Source organism: Peromyscus californicus, unplaced genomic scaffold (assembly GCF_007827085.1).
Source record: "Peromyscus californicus insignis strain IS unplaced genomic scaffold, ASM782708v3 Scaffold_7__1_contigs__length_154581171, whole genome shotgun sequence".
Classification (NCBI taxonomy): Eukaryota; Metazoa; Chordata; class Mammalia; order Rodentia; family Cricetidae; genus Peromyscus; species Peromyscus californicus.
In genome coordinates this window covers 14,768,710-14,788,697 of record NW_026294595.1, presented here as the reverse complement: position 1 = coordinate 14,788,697, position 19,988 = coordinate 14,768,710, and the positions used below count along the sequence as shown (strand labels likewise).

The 19,988-nt window shown below is 47.6% G+C and overlaps 1 protein-coding gene across 3 annotated transcripts in view; it reads right to left on the bottom strand.

Moving 5' to 3' along the window:
* The window catches only part of Traf2 (TNF receptor associated factor 2), a 34,066-nt gene that overhangs the window by 6,514 nt on the left and 7,564 nt on the right, over nucleotides 1–19,988 (bottom strand). For 2 of the 3 annotated variants that reach the window (XM_052724090.1, XM_052724091.1), the window contains exons 3-9: nucleotides 18,908–18,986; nucleotides 18,511–18,609; nucleotides 9,640–9,801; nucleotides 7,618–7,692; nucleotides 5,921–5,995; nucleotides 2,627–2,908; nucleotides 2,069–2,246 (exon numbers count right to left, since the gene is read on the bottom strand). In XM_052724090.1, the coding sequence (XP_052580050.1) occupies nucleotides 2,069–2,246; nucleotides 2,627–2,908; nucleotides 5,921–5,995; nucleotides 7,618–7,692; nucleotides 9,640–9,801; nucleotides 18,511–18,609; nucleotides 18,908–18,986 (950 nt within the window). The remainder of the gene's footprint in view (nucleotides 1–2,068; nucleotides 2,247–2,626; nucleotides 2,909–5,920; nucleotides 5,996–7,617; nucleotides 7,693–9,639; nucleotides 9,802–18,510; nucleotides 18,610–18,907; nucleotides 18,987–19,988) is intronic. The other variant, XM_052724092.1, reaches the window with a different exon arrangement.

Genomic DNA, 19,988 nt, shown 5'->3' with positions numbered 1-19,988 from the left:
ACATGGGAAAGATGCTCTTGGTATAGGTGGACCCAATCAACTGAGACTCTGAACAAAAACAACAGAGGAAAACCAGACTGGTCTCCCCGCCCTGGGGGTAGGACCTGTCTATGGAGTTAGACATCAAGCTTTTCAGTATCTGGACCTCAGGGTTTATACCAGCAACTAGAGTTTCCACATAAAGTTGGCCTACTGTGGAACTTAGCCTCAGTAATCATATATACCAATCCTTAACCACCTTTAGGAATCTATAATTGCACATGCTGTAGTATGGGTCTGCAATGTCCCACACCATTGCCATTTGTTAAACATCTGATACTGTCTTGAGAGGGTGGCACCTTCCTAAGGTGGGGTCTAAAAGGAGGTGTTTCAGTCACTGAGGGTATGCCCTTGAAGAGGACAGTGGGATCTCCACTCATCCCTCTTTCTTCTGATTCCCAGTGGGAAATGAAAAGCTCTGTACCACAGTCTGCTTGCCATGATGTGCTGCTGTGAGTCAAAAGAAGTGTGTCCTCTTAAGGGAGAGCTGAACAACAGCATTCAGTTGGTGTTCCCCCAAAAGGCTGCCTGCTATAGCGACCCTCCCAGCAACAGGACTACCCATGCCCGGCAGATCTAAGCTAAGTCTCTGCAGCAGGGCTCCAAGTGCAGCGCTAAAAACTACCTTCCCTGTTCCTTGTAGCCTTTGCCTGCTGCATGAACCTGGACGACCAGCCACACCCGAAGCAGACCTTTCACACAGACAGGTTTCCCTGCCTACAGCCCCAGGAGACTGCTGCAAAGGGTACGGGCCCTCATGCTGGACCCTGACCACACTAACTGTAGAACGCCTGTAGCCTGAGCCTGCACACTCCACCGCTTACCACCTACTAAATAAATCACCTGCAAGGGGAGGCACTGCCCACAGACTACCCAAGTCTACAAATAGTACCAGGCACCCCAGGCTGCCCACGTGTCCCTTGACGTCTCACTAAAACACTTGTTTTCCTAGTCTCAATCCGAGAAGAAGGGCTCTAGGTTTGTCTACTTCTAGCCTTAGCTGATGCCCCTGTGAGGATATGCTACAGAGCTGAGGGGAGTGCTCAGTCTTCTATAGCAAGGCAGGGACCACCAGTGCCAAGGCAAATCCAGGAAGGAGAGGGTCTCCCAGGGTCTCAGCCTTGACCCGAGAACCTCTACTGTAGTGGCAGTTCTGTGAAGTGAGCCCAAAAATAAAGTGTGTGCAGGTCAAGTTCGGACAGCTGATGAGTACATTATCAAGTAAGCTGCTGAGCAGGAAGACAACACTAACAAGGGTACAGACAAAGGCCTGGGCCATCACATGGTCTGGGGGCACCTAGAGGGACACAACAGGGGACTGAAGTGTACAGAAAGTAGGAACAGTGGCACGGTGAGAAGTGCAGAGCAGGCAGGCAGTACAAGGGAAGCAAACTGGACCTGGCAGGAACACAAAGCCTCCCCTATAGCTCCCAGCGGTACCCTTCAGAGGAGCTCAAGAGCGCCCCTCTACAGACCTTGTAGATGGAGAGGAGGAGAAAGCAGACTGAGGAACATCCTCACAGGCTCCCTGCTTGCAGCAAATACCAAAGCTCAACCCAGTTGGAAGTTGGACAAGCTTGAAGCCATGGCCCTGCTTGGAAAGGTCTGCCTTTCATTACTCACCCCAAAGCCACCATGCTCATGTGCAGGCGACAAGGGACAGACAGGCATACTTATCCACATCTAACTCCTCATGCCTATAGACTCCCAACTGAGTAGGGCACATTGCCCAATTTGCTTCTCTCTTTTTTTTTATTTTGTTTTGTTTTTCAAGACAGGGTTTCTCTGTGTAGCTTTGGAGTCTGTCCTGGAACTCACTCTGTAGCCCAGGCTGGCCTCGAACTCACAGAGATCCACCTGGCTCTGCCTCCCGAGTGCTGGGATTAAAGGCGTGCACCACCACCGCCCGGCCAATTTGCTTCTCAAGGAGATGCAGACACTCCTGGTGCCGGCTGAATATGTGCCCTGCCCCAGTCAGAGAACCATTCCAGAAGGCCTCTGAAGCAGACGGGAAGACCCCAAATGGCACCTGGGGAGAAGATAGCAGGTGTACGGCCCGCTACAGCTTCCTGACGCTTCCTGGCAAAGTCTGAGATCTTCCAGATGAAGACTCCATCATAGGTGGATGCTTCCAACTCTGAGACCTTCTGCTCCAGGTCGGCCATGGCAAGGTCCTTGAGGCCAATGCTCCTCTCCAGTTGCTGCACCTGCAGAGCAGAGACCACTTCACTTTGATAGGACGGCGGCAGGGACCTGACTGCCGTATTCTGTGCACCCTGAGCTCCCGTTTCCCACACTGCTAGCCTTTAGAAGTCTCTCAAGTCTTGTCTGTGCCCAGGAGCTACCGCCTAAATGTGCGGTCCACTTGGAAGGCTCTGGGCCTACATGTCCCCAGCATATTGCATGACTGATGCCTACCCTCCTAGGCCAAGAAAAGTTTCAGTTGCTAGCCCATCAAACCCCACGGCTGAGCCTCCCAGAGCATGAGAATCAGAAAGCAAGAGGCCAAAGCCCAAGTCATGGAGTTCTATTCTATGCTGTCCAGGCCCCAAAGATCCAGGACTCACTATGCCCGCTAGGCACAAACCTTGTTACTCAGGGCCTCAATCTTGTCCTGGTCTAGCCGATGCTGCCGGCTACAAGCCTCTGCAGTCACTGCCACCCGCTCTACTTCCCGGTTCAGGACGCAGACAATGTTCTCGAAGGTGGCTGTCTTCTGCTCCAAAGTGTGGCAGCGCTGCAGCAGCTCCGGCCCCGCCTGGTTCTGGCTTGCCTGTGAGGCTGGGGACTCCAGGAACGAGCTCAGCAACAGGGCCAGGTGTTCCCGTAGCCTCTGCACCTCATGCTCCTGAAGCTCCTCAGTCTCCACCTGTGGTACAGGACGGGGTTTGTAAAGAATCGGCCCGGGTAGTGCAGCACCATGGGCCACACTGTACTGAGAGATGTGTGGTTGTTATCTCAAGATGGAAGCTCTCAGCTACCGCTCCAGCACCACGCCTGCCTGCCTACCTGCCGCCATGATGCCCACCATGATGATCATGGACCCCTCTGAAACTGCTGAGTCACAAATAAATTCTTTCTTCTATAAGTTGCCCTGGTCATGGTGTCTTTACACAGCAATTATAGAAAAGTAATTAAGACACAACTAAATATTTTCGAACTTGTATAAAAAAAATTTTTTTTTTTTTTTGTTTTTTTGAGACAGGGTTTCTCTGTGTAGCTTTACGCCTTTCCTGGAACTCACTCTGTAGATCAAGCTAGCCTCAAACTCACAGAGATCCACCTGCCTCTGCCTTCTGAGTGCTGGGATTAAAGGCGTGTGCGGGCCACCACCCGGCTTGTGTAAAAAATTTTAAGAAGTTAAATATACTTCAAAATTATAATTTCATTACACTGCATGCTAATTAAGAAAAATAAAAAGGCACAGTGGCAAATGCTTGTGGTGCTATATTGTGTACCCTAATAAAATTCGCCTGAAGATCAGAAAACAGAACAAGCTACTAGATTAAACACAGAGGTCAGGCAGTGGTGGCACACACCTTTAATCCTAGCACTCAGGAGGCAGAGATCTGTCTGGATCTTAGTGAGTTCAAAGCCACCCTGGACTACATGAGATTGTTCAGTCTAGGAGAGAAACAGAGCCAGGCAGTGGTGGCACACACCTTTAATTCCAATACTTGGGAATCACATGCCTTTAATCCCAGTATTTGGGAAGCACAAACGCCATTAATCCCAGCACTAGGAAGGAAGTGATGGCTGGGTGGAGAAAGGTATATAAGGCGTGAGGAGACAGGAAGTAGAGCCTTTTTGGCTGGAGAGCTTTCGACTGAGGACACAGAGGCGTTCAGTCAGAGGATCTGTGGAGTTGTCGAGGTGAGGCATGGCAGTGGCTTGTTCCTTTGTCTCTCTGATCTTTCAGCATTTACTCCAATATCTGGCTCTGGGTTTGTTTGTTTGTTTTGTTTGGGACAGAGTTTCCCTGCGTAGCTTTGGAGCCTTCCTGGAACTCACTCTAGCTAGGCTGACCTCAAACTCACAGAGATCCACATGCCTCTGTCTCCGAGTGCTGGGATTAAAGGCGTGCACCACCACTGCCCAGCTTTTTTTTTTTTTTTTTTTTTGGTTGGCTCTGGGTTTTTTGTTGTTGTTTTTTTAATTAAAAAACCATTTAGCAATTTATGTTACAAATGCTTTTAATGCCAGTATTCAAAAAGCAGAGACAGATGGATTTCTATGAGTGCAAGGCAAGCCTGGTCTACATACTGAATTTAAAACTACCCTGGATTACACAGTAAGAATCTGTTTCAAAAACAAAAACACAACACCAAAAATCAAAAACCAAACCCAACCTAAAACAGAATGAGGCCTGGCAAGATGGCTTAGCATGTAAATGTGCTGTCACCAAACCTGATAACCTGAATTGAATACCTGGGGCCCCTATGTCAGAAGGACAGAACCAACTCTGAAAGCTGTCCACTGGTTTCACATAGATGTCATGACTCACACACACAAAATAAGTGTAATAAAAAAATAAACTAATTTTATAAAGATACACTCAAAACATAAAAAGAAACCAAGACATCTGTGTCCCCAGTTGGAGGCACAGGCACCTGGATGACGGAGGCACAGCAGAAGTATCTGCACCTCACAGGGCAGGCGGCAGGTGGAACTAAGATGAACACAAAAAGGACATGCTATCTGCTCAGTGGCTTCCCCAGCAGGGGCCAGCAAGGTCACCACAATGCTAGAGCTTAGCTGGAGCACGCTATGACCTGAAAAGGCCTAGGCCAAGGTGACAGTGGCTCAGCTTCCTGGTAGCTCTCAACTTCCTTCTGCAGGGACTCAGCGGCTTTGAAAGGGAGGCAGCAACCCTCCGACCCCCACCAGAAGAGGAGAGAGCTGCTCTGTTACCAGACACCACATCCTCAGCTTGCCTCTTCTTACCCTAATGCACATAGCCTATAGGCCCAATGTGGAGCAGCCTGTGGTCAGTAGTCACGAAGGGAAATGATGTCAAGGAGATCCCACTGTAGGGGGGTGGGGGGGTTGGGGGGGGTGGACGACCACGACAATAAACAGAGAAACAGCTTGTACAGGATGAAAATGAGGGGTCTGCACAAATTGAGAAGGGGGACATGTGAACAGGGACCTGTGGAGGTCTGAGGGAATCCCCGGAAATATAGCAAGGCAAAGGGTTGGGGTGGGGAAAAGTCAACTGCCCAGGCCAGTGACCAGGGCAGAGGGCAGGTCTTGGGAGAGGGACCATAACAACTGTGAATCAGAACTTGGGGAGGCCACAGGAGGGCCAGGTCAAGCCATATCTTGTTTTCTCCTTTAACAGATCAGAGGAGCAGAGTGGGCAGGAGGTACCCAGCCAACACAGGAAGGCTGGGTACAGGCAGGAGATGACGAAGTGACAAGCCAGCAGTGGAGGGACAAGATCCATCTGCCAACAGTCAAGGATTCGTTAGCATACATGTGCAGTATGAGCCAAGAAGAGGATCCAGCAGACCACTGGGCACTGAGGCTTTAAGCGAGACAACGTAACAATCAATGTGCTTTTCTTTCCTGGGAGATATGGGAAGAGGGTGGAGAACAAGGAGAGAAGGCCAAGGTGTGGGTCTAAGGTGTCCACTAGGTATCCCTGGGAGGCCTGAGGTGTCAGAAGCATATTATATGTAGGTAGTAATCCAAGTCACCTAGAGATTTCAAGAGGGGAAGCCTGGGCACCTGAGGGCAGGAAGAAGGGATGCTGAGAGAGACAGCCAGGGAAGACACCAGAGAGGCTGAAGAACCTAGGAGGACCATAGCTGGAGACCCTTGTGGAAAAGGGACAGACTCACTCAGGCCCCTAGTCCCTAACAGCAGACCCTTGGCTTACCATCTCAGGACAGCCGATGGTGTGGAATCTGCAGGGAACCCGACACTTGGTGCATGATCTAACATGGTCCTGAAACTGGACGGTCAAGAGGATAAAGTTAGCAGGGTCATTGTCATTACTGAGGGTCTCCTATCCCAACCCGCTCCATTTTCTTAACGTACCGATCATGTCAGATTTAACAAAAGAAAACCCCTAGATGCATCCTATTGGCCTTCTCACTGTCGTGCAAAATTAAGATTAGACAAGCCACTGTCAATCACTATGGAAAGGAGACATTTCAGAATTGCTGTGGAAAAGTCTAATTCATGGTTTTGGGGAGGTCCATGCCACACAGAAAGCAACCCAGCTGTTATTTCTGTCAGTCTTGAGAGTATACAACATTGAAACCCCTGGGCCTCAGGCAGAATATTCAGATTCACGAGCACAGCGCGTAAGAACAGGGCAGCCCCTTGTGTTAATGCAGGGACCGGATAGAATAAAAGAACTATTGATGAACACACGAAACCTAAGCACACACTCAATTGAACACAAATGTGTCTGGTAAGGGCAGGAGAAAGACCACCTCTTTGAGACCCAGTGTGAGGGTAAGGAGCCATTTTTCTTCTACTACCATTCCAGGCAGCAAGTGTGGTCAGACTTGCCCTGTGAAAAACGCAACTTAAAAAAAGAGACCAGGGGAGGTTGGGGAGATGGCTCAGCGGTTGAGAGCACTGGTTTATTTTCCACAGGAGCTGGGTTCGATTCCCAGCACCCACATGGTGACTCACAATTCCAGTTTCGGGGGACCTGAAGCCCTCACACAGACATACATGCAGGTAAAACACTAACACACATGAAATCATTTAAAAATAACAACAAGCCAGGCATGGTGGCACAGTCTTTAATCCCAGCACTTGGGAGGCAAAGGCAGGAAGATCTCTGTGAGTTCTAGGCCAGGCTGGTCTACAGAGTGAGTTCCAAAACAGTCAGGGCTACATGCCAAAAACCTTATTATATTATTTGGGGTAACTAAATCTATTTCCATGGTCATTTGTATTTAGCTCAAAAACAAACCACTTCTTATTTCCTGGTGGTGAGAGGTGTATTTTTTGTCAACAAGAAGGAAGCCCAGCTCAGTGGCAGAAAGCCTGCTTGGTAAGCATGAAGCCCTGAATTCCAGCCCCAACGCTACACGCCCCCACTCCCCAAAAGGAACTTGCTCAACTCTAACAACATAACCCATGATTGTGTGTGCACACCTACAATCCTAGCACTTGGGAGTTGGAGGCAGGAGGATCAGGAGTTCAAGGTTATCCTCAACTATACATTAAGTTCCAGGCCAGCCTGGGCTACATGAATCCCTGGTAGGAGTGGGGGGTAGGGATAGGGGAATGCCAGACAAAGTGAAAGGTGCCTTCAAGGCAAACCCATGACTTTAAGGCCAGCCTTGTCTATATAGCAAATTCTAGGCACCCAGAACTATATAATGAGATCCTGCCTCAAAACAAATGAACAACAACAAAAAAATCCAAATGAATATTGGAGGATAAGCCACCATGCCCAAGAACATGCCCGTCCTGGTAACAGCAAGTAAACCTCACTTTGCTGCTATTCTCCCTCTGAGCAGTAGGTCATAAACTATCTCAAATGACAGCCCTTCCCCATTGCCCATCAGGTCTAGCACCATGGTCTTCAGAAGGTGGGAGGAATCGCTCTACCTTTTCCCGAGAGATCTTCTTCTTGCCACAGCCTTCACAGGTTAAGGGGAACTTGGGGCAGACCTCGTAGTGTACCTTAGAGAAAACAGGAACATTAGATGGGGATGCCAACACCAGGACAGGGCAGGGAAGGAGGAGGGGACACATGAAGTGCTCAAGACAGCAGCAGCAGCACTTAGGAGGACACTGATGTACTCCTGGCTCCTCAGACCCTCTCTGAAAGCTGTGTTTAACACTGACTGAGATCCAGTAGGCGCCCTTACAAAGTCAGACTTTAGGACTTTCTTCTTCCTCTACAGTCTCCAGAGAACAGAGAAAGATGAGGAAAGGGAGCATCACCACTTTGCAACTCCTGATTAGAACAAAGGGTCTTTGTAGAGATTGAAATGGCAGTGCAGGACTTTCTCAGAACTAGACTATACTGTCCTCACGTGGGCCCAGAGCACAGCCAGAGTCCCTTAAGGGAGACCCTGATATGCTACTACAGCATGCCCAACATCCAGATGTGATCATCCAACAGAGGAACACAGTGCCAACACCCAGGATGTGGGGAGCAAATAGAGTAGGCAGCTGAGAAAGGGCCTGGAAAAAGATGCTGATGACCCTGACTCCAGCAAATGTGAGTGAAGGATACCTTCTCACTCCACAGCGGGAATGTGGGCAAGTCAGAGAGGGACAGAGTAAATAGCATTAAATATGCTCCAGCTTGAAAGTGTCCCCCAAGATCTACACACTGAAGGCTTAGTCCCTAGCACAGGTGTCCATGTGATGTAATCCAAATGCAAATTCTCTAGGCCACTGGGAACATGCCCTCAAAGGGGACACTAAGTCTTCAGTCCCTTCCTCTTTCATTCCCCTATCACATACTCCAAAGCCAAGACAAACCTTCTCTTTGGAAAGTGATTATCTCAGGCCCTTTTAAAGCTATGGCAAGCTGTTGCTGATAATACATCGTGAACCACTGCAGACAAAATAACATGCAGTCAGACTAGCTCGTGAACAGTCTGGAGGACAGGCACACAGCTGGTGACTCCCAATGCTGCTTTCTCTACCTGCTGTTTCAACTTTTCCAAAATAAGACGTTTTTCTTGTTGTTGGGGGGAGGTGGGGTCCTGAGTGCTGGGATTATGAGTCACCACACTTGGGTATAAACACTTGAAAAAAAAAAAAGCCAGGCAGTGGTGGCTGCACGCCTTTAATCCCAGCACTTGGAAGGCAGAGGCAGGCAGATCTCTGAGTTCGAGGACAGCCTGGTCTACAGAGTGAGTTCCAGGACAGCCAGAGATACACAGAGAAACCCTGTCTTGAAAAACAAACAAATAAACAAACACTTGAAATTTTTTTTTTTTTTTTTTTTTTTTTTGGTTTTTCGAGACAGGGTTTCTCTGTGTAGCTTTGCGCCTTTTCCTGGAACTCACTTGGTAGCCCAGGCTGGCCTCGAACTCACAAAGATCCACCTGGCTCTGCCTCCCCAGTGCTGGGATTAAAGGCGTGCGCCACCACCGCCCGGCGAAATTTTTTTCAGTCCTGCATGGTGGCACAAACCATTAATCCCAACACCTGAAAGGCAGAACCAGGATGATCTCTGTAAGTTTGAGACCAGCCTGGTCTACATAGCAAGTTCCAGTCCAGCCAAGGCTACAGACGAGAACCTGTCTCAAAATATACATGTAAATACTTCTAGATTTATTTATTTATATGTATGAGTGTTTTGCCTGGTAAACCATGTGCTTTCCTGGTGCCCACATAAGTCAGAAAAGGCATTGGATCCCCTGGAACTGATGTTATGGTGTACCATCAAGTGGGTGCTGTGAACTGAACCCAGATCCTCTAAAAGAGCAACAAGTACTCTTAACTGTAATTACATACCAAAGCTCAGTCCCACCAAGAACCTTCTAACTTCCACAGCACCATGGAGACAAGTATGAAGCAGAAGCTAAGCAAACTCCAACCATGGCAGCAAACTCTAGCTGACTACCAGTGTGTAGACAATGCCACCCAGGCTGTACCCGCCCAGCGCACCTCCAGGTCTGCATGGCTACAGGGTGCCCTGCAGTGCTGGCAGCTCAGGCTCCTTTTGGGGCATTCCTGCTCAGTGTGGTGCTCCTTCTCGCTGAGGCGGACCAGGACTTTACATGCAGGACACTCGGTGAGCAGGAATGGGCACAGTCCTTCGTGGCAGCTCTGGCAACAAAAGGAGGTATATGAAGATAGTATGCAGACCCTGCAGGTAACCCAGCACATGCAAGTGGCTTGGTGTTCCATGTTATCCTGCCTACTCATCATGGAGATCGCCCTCCTCGAGACCACTCACCGTGAAGACACAGGTCAGTGCATCCTCTTTCCACTTTTGGAAAGCAGGGATGCTGACTCCCAGCTGCACTAGACTGAGCTGGTCCGTTGCAGCTGGTCTCTGGGTGAGTGGTACCCGAGGACACTCACCTCTTCAACTGTACACCCATGCCACCCCTCCTCCCAACTAAGTAGTGGACTGCTCTCCAGTATGAAGACAAACACACCGTGGGGCCATGCTGCAGACCTTACCAGTCCTGACCTCATCGCTGTTACAGTGGAGGCGGGAGGCAAAAGATGTACAAGGGAGACGTGGAGATCATGTGAAAGTAGCTGCGTGGCTCCCAAGACCTGCAGCTCTGGCCATGGCGACCTAGCAAAGGCCTAACGTACCACACAGACAGCCGGGCTAAGGTGCTGGGAGGTCAGCCTAGAGCCAGCTGTTCTCAATGTACAGGATGTATACCTGAGGGCTATGCTGTGAAGGGCCAGAGTGATACACAAGACTACCCCAGACCCCACCCCAGCAGACTGAACAACAGGAGCAAACCACACCATAGATGCACTGTGCCTCTCAGCTGACCAATAAGCACCAATACAGGGACATCCTACCCAGTAAACCAGGAGAGACAGGGCAATGAGCAAGCCCCCAGTTAAATGCTTTCCTTTGTAAGAGTTGCCATGGTCATGATGTCTCTTAGGTTACCAGAGAAACATAGCATTAGAGGTTTGTTGGCTAAGCTATCTTCTTGTTTTCCCTCCTTACACTTTTGTGGGGGGTGATGGGAGGTGAGGATTGAGACAGGGTTTCTCTATGTAGCCCTGGCTGTTCTAGAACTTGCTCTACAGATGATCCACCTGCCTCTGTCTCCCAAGTGTTAGGATTAAAGGTTTGCACCAACCATGCCTTGAGACCCTAATGTGGTGATATATTGTTTGTAATCTAAGAAATAAAACTTGCCTGAAGATCAGAGGACAGAGCCAGCCACAGCTGGCCACAGAGTGGTGGCACACACCTTTAATCCTAGCACTCAGAAGGCAGAGGCAGAGCTCCATCTGGATTTCTGTGAGTTCAAGGCCACACTGGGCTACATGAAATCAATCCAGTCTAAAAGAGAAATAGAGCCAGGCAGTGGTGGCCCACACCTTTAATTCCAGCACTAGGAAAGTTGAGACAGGAAATGATATGGCTGGGCAGAGAGAGGAATATAAGGCAGGAGGAGACAGGAACTCGTACTCTTTCAGGCTGAGGAGTTGGTGAGGTGAGAGGTGGTGGCTGTGGCTTGCTTTGCTTCTCTGATCTTTCAGTTTTCACTCTGATATCTGACTCCAAGTTTTTATTAAGACCAATTAGGATGCGTGCAACACCCTACACGTTAAGCACACAGGTCAGTAGAGGAAGCACACTTGGTACTGTGCAGCCTCCACTCTCCATCTATAGAACTCTCACCTTCTTAAACGCAAACTGAGTCTCTGTTAATAGACTCCTCTGCCCCTGGAAACCTTTACCTTACTGCCCCTGCTATGGACACATGTGTGCATACAACAGCATAGAACTGGTCCCCCGTGCCTGGTCATCTCACTGAACTCATAGAGAAGCTCTGAAGCAGAAGACACAAGAGGAGAACCACCAGGAGAAGGTTAATAGGCAAGAAGTAAGTTCCTGAGGCTGAGTGAAAATCCAGAGCAGGGCAGGAAGGACCATCAGCAGGGCCATGAAAATAGAGGCTACAGCTCACAGTTGTCCAAACAATTCTGGAGGAAGGTTGTTCGGAGGGGACAAGGGGGTGAGGGATCCTCATTCAGATCCCAGGAAGCAAGTGGGATTCTAGATAAGGCATGAACATTCAATCTGAATGCTGGGCAACCCCCAAGACAGGACACACAGGAACACAGATAACCACACTACAGTCAAGTCTAAGGAGCTCTCTGGCCCAGCACAGATGTGCTGTATGCCATACTCCCGTAACTCTCTGAGTAGATGACAATTAGTTATTAAAACACACACAAAGAGGGGCCTCGAGGAGTTACTATGCTGTAACAGTTTCTAGAGCGTAAACCTAAAGCACAAATAGTTAAGTTACTATAATTTAGCTAAAAGGCTATTTTTATTTGGGGCTGGGGAAATGGCTCAATTGATAAAGTACTTGTCACACAAAAACAATGACCTTAATTTTTCCATGTAAAAAGCAAAACAAACAGACAAAAGCCACATAGAGCAGTGTACTCCTATAAACCCAATGTTGGGAAAAGTAAGATTGGAGGATCTCGGAGGTAAGATGGTCAGCCAGCCTAGACTAACTGGTGAGCTCCAGACCAATAAGAAACCCTTTCTCAACAAAGTGAATGGCTCCTGAAGAACAACACCCAAGGCTGACCTCTGGCCTCCACATGCATACAAGCATGCATATGCATACACATACACACACACACACACACACACACACACACACACACACACACACACACACACACGCGCGCGCGCTCAAAGCTGTACATACGGTAGTAGAAAGCCTAGAATGCACAACCCTGGATTCATTCCTCTCTACTGAAAAAGAAAATGAGTGACAAGGCAGCTTAGATTTGCTTTGACGTAATCCATAAAGGAAACACGGGCAGAGGCAGCTGACAGCAGTCTGGGAGGCACCCAGGAGCCCTAACAGCGACTTGGCTCTCAGCTCACTGCTCAAAGTTGCCGAATGTTTCTCTTACTTTTTTTTGAGATAGGATCTTATGCAACCCATTCTGACCACGAACTTTCTATGTAGCTGAGGATGGCTTTGAACCCCTGATCCTGACAAATTTCAATAATAAAATTTTTCTCCTGGGCTGGGTATGGCTCAGTGGTAGAGTATGTGCTTTTCATGTTCGTGGCCCTAGGTTCAATGCCCTGCATTGGTGCTTCAAATTCCCAGCTGAGCTCAGGCCCTGAGAATTGGAGCTCACTGATTAGTCGAGGCTGGCCAGTCACCAAACCCCAGGGACCCTCCTGCTTCTGCTTCTCCAACACTGAGATTACAGGAGTATGCTGCCATCCCTGGCTTTTTTAGATCGGTTCTGGGGAAACCAGAGTCACAGGCAGAAGATACACTTGTCCCAACACACTCAGGCAACAAGGACAAAGCTTTGTCTCCCCAACAGCCCCAGCAGACACAATCCAAATACTTCAGCATTAACTCAACCAGAATTCAAACTGAACATCTTTAGCAAATACAGTTGCCATAAATGATTTTTAAAAAAGATTTGTTTGTTTTGTTGTTTTTTGAGACAGGGTTTCTCTGTGTAGACCTGACTGCCCTGGAACTCGATCAGTACACCAGGCTAGCCTCGAACTCAGAGATCACCCTGCTTCTGCATCCTGAGTGCTGGCATTAAAAGCATGGGCCACTTGGCCGGGGGCAGGCAGTTGAGACAGGGTATTGTATGTAACCTTGGCTGGTCTGGAACTCACTATGTTGACCAGACTGACCTCAAACTCCTCATAGAGATGAACCTGCTTCTGTCTCCCAAGTGCTGGGATTACACCATACCTAGCTTAGATTTTTTTTTTAATTATATATATATAGGTGTTTTGCCCACATCTGACTATGTACCATGTGCACATAGTGCCCAAGGAGGCCAGAAAAGGGCACTGGATCCTTTGGAACTTGAGCTGAGACAGCTATGAGCTGTCATGGGGCTGCTGGGACTTGAATGCTGCAGGCCGCAGGAATATATCATAAGAACTCAGCTGGTTATGGCAAAGTCACTACCTGGAGGGATCAGGGAATTCCTCCAGAGGAAGCCAAATCCCAAGCAGTTTTTGGTGTTACTTGGCTTGTTATATATCAGCTGTCTTCTGTTATGAAAATCATGTGTGCCTTCATAGTTTTCCCAATTGACTTTTCCCTAAGAAGGGCTAACAGTGTGGACTGATCACTCTCTGGACATACACATTCCAGGTATTTGGAGAACAGCCTCAGGAAAGGCTTCCTCTGGAATCAGATATCTCCCTTGGCCACTTTCAAGGACTAGCAGTAATAACAGTCCACATGCAAGTCTCCTGATTTAAGACAAATTCCACAAGGAGACACCGCCTAGGCCAGGTGGATGTTCAGTAATAGCTTTACACAATTTAGCTCGGACCCTCCTTTCTTACAGCCTTACTAACTTTATAGACCTTTAACTCCTTATCTAACCACTTCTAGGAATAGTTAGATAACCTTCTGTGCTGACAGCTATGCTCAGCCAGAACCCCAGTTCAAGCCTCCCTGTAATTATCATCATTGGCAGCATCCGGCCAGGTCCATCCCCAGATACAGGAAAGTACTTTATCAGAAATACCTCTGTACTCTCTAAGAACAGACTTAAGCATCCAGGCTACCTGTCTGAGAAGGCCTGGCGGATGTGCCAATTAAGCTTAACTTCCTCCTTTCCCAAATCGTTCCAGATCTCCCTTTAACTATCACCAGAGGCATCTAGCTGTACAGGCTGCCTAGCGACCGAGCACACTTTCCCCCACCCTGCAAAAAAATAGCAGATAGCTGGGACAGATATGAGTCATAGGAAAAAAGAAGACAGTTTTATTTTCTCCCATTGACCTAGCAACTTATAGATTCTTAACATTTTCTACCAATCACGTTTAAGATTATAGTTGAGCACATAAGATCCCTCTTCTTAGATATTACCTGAATTTAGCCTTTAGTTAATTCATTTCCCCATTGGTCACTTCCCTTTGGGGTTGCAAATGATAATTAACGGTTATTGCCTCCCTATATGTGATTCTTTTATTTTAAATTTATTTATTTATTATGTATACAGTGTTCTGCCTGCATGCATGTCTGGAGGCCAGAAGAGGGCACCAGATCTCATTAGACATGGTTGTGAGCCACCATGTGGTTGCTGGGAATTGAACTTAGAACCTCTGGAAGAGCAGTCAGTGCTCTTAACCTCTGAGCCATCTCTCCAGCCCCCTATATGTGATTCTTATCACCCCTCCATTTGACCCTGGAAACCTGGCTTTGCACTGCTAAGGGAATACTGCTTGTAAGTGTATATATACCGGGACTTCCAGAGCACGTGGAGGACAGGGAAGAGAAAAGAATATGGAAGAACTAGACGGGTAAGAACTTGAGAGGAACAGGAGAGAGGAGGAGATGGGAGAGGAGCTGATATGGGAAAGAACAAGATGGATGAGAACCTAGAAGGGGCAGAACTAGATGAAGGAATTAAGATGGAACCTAGAGGGGACCTCAGACAAGTGTAGAGAGAAATCAGGCTAGAAATGAGCTAAATATGAGAGCAGAATATAAGCTTGTAACTGACACAGAATGATAAAGTATATGAACTAAGGAGTTTTCGTGCACATAGATTCATTTCTTCTCATCAAAGATTAATTATCAGCGTTGTAGATTCTTCACGGACCCTGAGAGGGGACTATCGAGGGGCTGGATAGTCCCCATAGTCCCCGATACTTGAACTCAGATCCTCTGCAAGAGCAACCAGTGCTCTTAACCACAGAGCCAACACTCTAGCACCATAACTGAATTTCTTAAGAACACATAATTGTGGGGCTGGAGAGATGACTCCAAGTTAGGAGCACTTGCTGCTCTTGCAAAGGACTCAGGTTCTACCCCCAGGACCCCCAGGACGGCTCACAACCAACCTTAACTCCAGTTCTAGGGATCCCGGTGCCTTCTTCTAGTTCCTCTTTGGGCATAAGGCACACATGTGATGCACATACACACATGAAGATAAAACACACAAAATAAAAAGATTTAAAAGAAGAAGAACATACAATTAGGCCATGCACACTGGCACACCTGCCTCCCAATGTGCTCCTTAGGATTTGTAGCCCGGGCTGGTCTGGAACTTACTATGTAGAGACCAGGCTTGCCTTGACCTCACAGAGATCTGCTAGTCTTTGTTTTCCCTAGTGCGGGAATACTGGTATGCAGCACCATGCCTTGCCCTTTGAGAGAGCAGATTTGAACAGGGCTTTCAATCCATCTTCAGAACAACAGGCATCATCATAAAGGAAAAGCAAAGCCAAAGGCTAAGCAGGATTTTTCTCCAACTTTCCAAACATTTTAAATAATTCAAACCATTAAAAAAAGTTTTAGTCCCAGTCTTAGTTTTCAGTGAAAACCAAGAAATAAACAAGCCAGGTGGTGGTGGCACACGCCTTTAATCCCAGCACTCGGGAGGCAGAGCCAGGCGGATCTCTGTGAGTTTGAGGCCAGCCTGGTCTACACAGTGAGATCCAGGACAGGCACCAAAACAAGAGAAACCCTGTCTCGGAAAAAAAAAGAAAGAAAGAAACAAACAAACAGATGTGTGACAGGCAGGAGAGACAGGATCATCTGCAAAGGTGGTAACGACTACACACAGAGTATGTAATTTCTGGTCTGGTCTGTGACATTTGCTACCAGTGAGAAGTTTTTATCAATAAAATCAGCTAAGGCAGAGCTGTGCCTGCCCTCCCACGTGACCAAACCCAACTCATCTCAGGGACTTTCCAGAGCTCTCAAAGGGTGCAGCCAGGGACTTTCCAGCCTGCATGCCTGCAAAGCCACATGGCACCAAGCCCATAGCCTGGCTGCAGTCCCTGGCCGTCAGTCAGAGGCCCACACAGCCACTGACCTCTAGTACCACAGGCCTGGAGGCAACAGAAATCCCAGAGGAATCTTGAGTCTAACAGCGCTGGGAACTAATTTTCCACCTGCCCCAGGAATCTCTCAAGCACCTTCAAGGGCAATAGGTTATATGGGGCCCCCATGCTCTACACCCACATTTTCCTGCATCCACCCTATTTCCCTAGGGGCCATCTCTTTCTGAGACAACACTAGGCATTTCACTTTAAGAATATACTGTGGACTATGGCTCCTGATCAGGCCCTGACACCATGCTAGAAAAGAAGACCATAGTTTCTTGTTCACCCAGTGAAGCCCAAACTGCTCATCTTGCAAAATGAAACCCAAAGCCCGAGATCACAAAGTGTAATCAATCAACAGGAGGACATGGGACATGTAGCCAGACACATGGCAGACCATAGGAGAGATGAGGTCTCATTAAGCAGCCCAGGCTACCCTTGAACTCATGATCCTCCTGTCTCAGCCTCCCAAGAACTAGGATTAGATGTACATCACCATGTCTAGCTGAGACAAAACCTTTTTGAAGGTTGGTGACTGAGCCATCAAAGAGGAATGAGTAACTTGGTAGACTGAAGTGGCCTACCTAACCACCTGACCTCTGTGGTGCAGGTTTAACTGACGATGTCTAAAGGTGACATGAGGCTCACATTAATGCTCCCACTACATTTGTACACCACCATCAGTACACCACCATTCGTACACTAACTCTGCTACTGGCCTTTTAGATGTCTTTCCATGACCACATAACAAATACATCCCTTTTTTTTGGGGGGGGGGGGCGTTGAGACAGGGTTTCTCTATGTAGCTTTGCGCCTTTCCTGGAACTTACTCTGTAGCCCAGGCTGGCCTCAAACTCACTGAGATCGCCTGCTCTGCCTCCTGAGTTTTGGGAGTAAAGGCGTGCGCCACCACTGCCCGGCTACAAATATACTCTTTACTTGAACAATTTCCAGTGTCAACACAAATCACAAGAGAACCCTCTGAGGTAGTCATGGTAGTGCTTGCCTTTAATCCCAGGACTCAGGAGCAGGCAGATCTCTGTGAATCTCTGGACAACCAGGGCTATAGAGAGCAACCCTGTCTCAAAAAAAAAAAACAAAAAAAAAAGAAAAGAAAAAAAAAAACAAGCAAACCAGAAAACAAATAACAAAAAGGAAAACCCTTGTGGGTATGACATACTACATAGAATCTCATTGGCTTTAGAAGCTGCAGTTTCCAACAAAATTGGAGATCTGCAATCTAAGCCAATGTGATGCTACCCTGACACTAGCTCCTTACTTAAGGTACCTCCAGTTCCACATACCTCTGGGGTGAGAAGGAAACTGAGACATGGAAAGAAGCGACAAGCTCTGTGGTACAGGTCTATGCTGAACTATTTGGGGTTCAGAAAGAGTACTCTTTAAAAAAATAAAATAAAGAGACAAAACAAAGGATTCTCTAGGTATGGCCTAGATTACAGGCATGTGGCACCATACCCTCATAAAGGAACACTTTCTAAGGAGCAGTTCTTTTTTCACATACATTAGTCAGGCCAGTCCCAGCAGGAGCAGAGAACAGCTTCTCTGAGAACTGTTTTGTAGGGCCTGGAGAGATGGCTCAAAGGTTAACATCATTGATTGCTCTTCCAGAGGACCCAGGTTCAATTCCCAGCACCCACATGGCAGCTCACAGCTGTCTGTAACTCCAGTTCCAAGGGCCTAACACACTCACACAGACATACATGCATGAAAAACACAAATGCATATAAAATAAAAATAAACAAATCGGGTTGGGGATTTAGCTCAGTGGTAGAGCACTTGCCTAGCAAGCGCAAGGCCCTAGGTTCGATCCCCAGCTCAAAAAAAAAAAAAACAAAAAAAACAAAAAAACCAATCATTTAAAAAAAAAAAAAAAGCTTCGGGAAGTAGAACTCCCCAAAGCCCACTGCTGAAGATTCAGCCAGCAGGCCAGAACAGAAATGTCTCTCTACCTCATATTCCTTCAAGGTTCCTTTCCAGGTGCATCCATCGTTGGAACAGACAGCTGGTAGGCTCTCCACCTCCCTGCGGGCAGCATTATCTGGAAAGGCCTGGAACAGGAACGTCCTTGGGTTACACCTTCTCCCAGCACCCTACTGCCTATGAAGCAACATCTAGATCAGAGACCCTACCCAAAACAACCTGTGCCACCCTCCTGAGCCAGCACATGAAGCTGAAGATAACTAAGGACCAGCTAAGCCGTTTCCCAACCTTCCCCTCCTCCCGCCCAAATAGTCATGAGGCCACTTCTAGCTCCCAACTTCTCATTCTGTTACCAATGTTACTAAACAAAATTTCTAAATATTTTCTGTTCATTTTGGCTTGTTTAGCTCAATACAGTGTACTTACCGAGCTACTCTCTAAAATAGAAATGCCTTCTTCATACAGGCCTTCATGGACACAGGCAGCACAATTCTGAGGCCCAGAGCTGGTGGGAAGAGAGGAAACAGAAAACCCCACTGCAAAACTTGTGGCATGGATTAACTGAGCACTGCCTGCTCAGCCCACAACCCAACTCCACGCCACTCATTCTTAATTTTTCTCATCTTGATCAACAAGTATATCAACTGAACAATATTTTAAAAATTCACAAATGAGAGAATTCAAATGTGGAAAAGGGTATCAGGACTTGAACTTGCAAGGCCAACTCATGTCTTCCTTTTTTTTTTTGAATTTGTGACGTCAGGGATTGAGGTATGGCTTCATGAATGCCACGTAAGTGCTTTATCACGGAGCCTCAACTCCAGCCCCACTCCTTCCACTTGTGAACAAGGCACTGGCTCTCTGAAAAACCTGACACTGAATCATGTGGGTGTGTTTATCTTCTCCACATGCACTGCTGCTGCCCTTTCATATCACTGCACAGTGACACACGTCAGCCACCCACCCACATGACATTCAGCCTATCTACTCAGAACAGCCTAAGGGAGCTATAACCCTCACACTAAATTTTCCAATGCCTGTGAAACCAACAATGATGTACTATACTTAATCTCCCACGTCCAAAAATAATATTCTAATATATAGCCTATGTTCCCATCTGTGTGCACACAAGTATGTGTTCCTGTGTGAACACAGGTGCATACATGTGTATGTGGAAGCCAGGGGTCAAACATCAGGTATTCCTCCTCAGGTACCACCACCTTTTTTCAGACAGAACTCCCACAGTCCCCAGAACACACAGGTTTATTAGGCTAGGCTAAACAATGAGTCCCAAGACTCCTCCCCTCTGTCTCCAGGCATATGATGTGATTACAAATGCACAGTACCATGCCCTACTTTCACACAGGTGGACGAGATCACACTCACTGTACAGCAAGTATTTACCATCTGTCTATCCAGCTCCACTGCTACGTTTTTTTCAATTGCATTTTTAAAATTGATTGTGTGTGTAAACATGTACCAAGGTGTGCAGGTAGAGGTCAGAGGA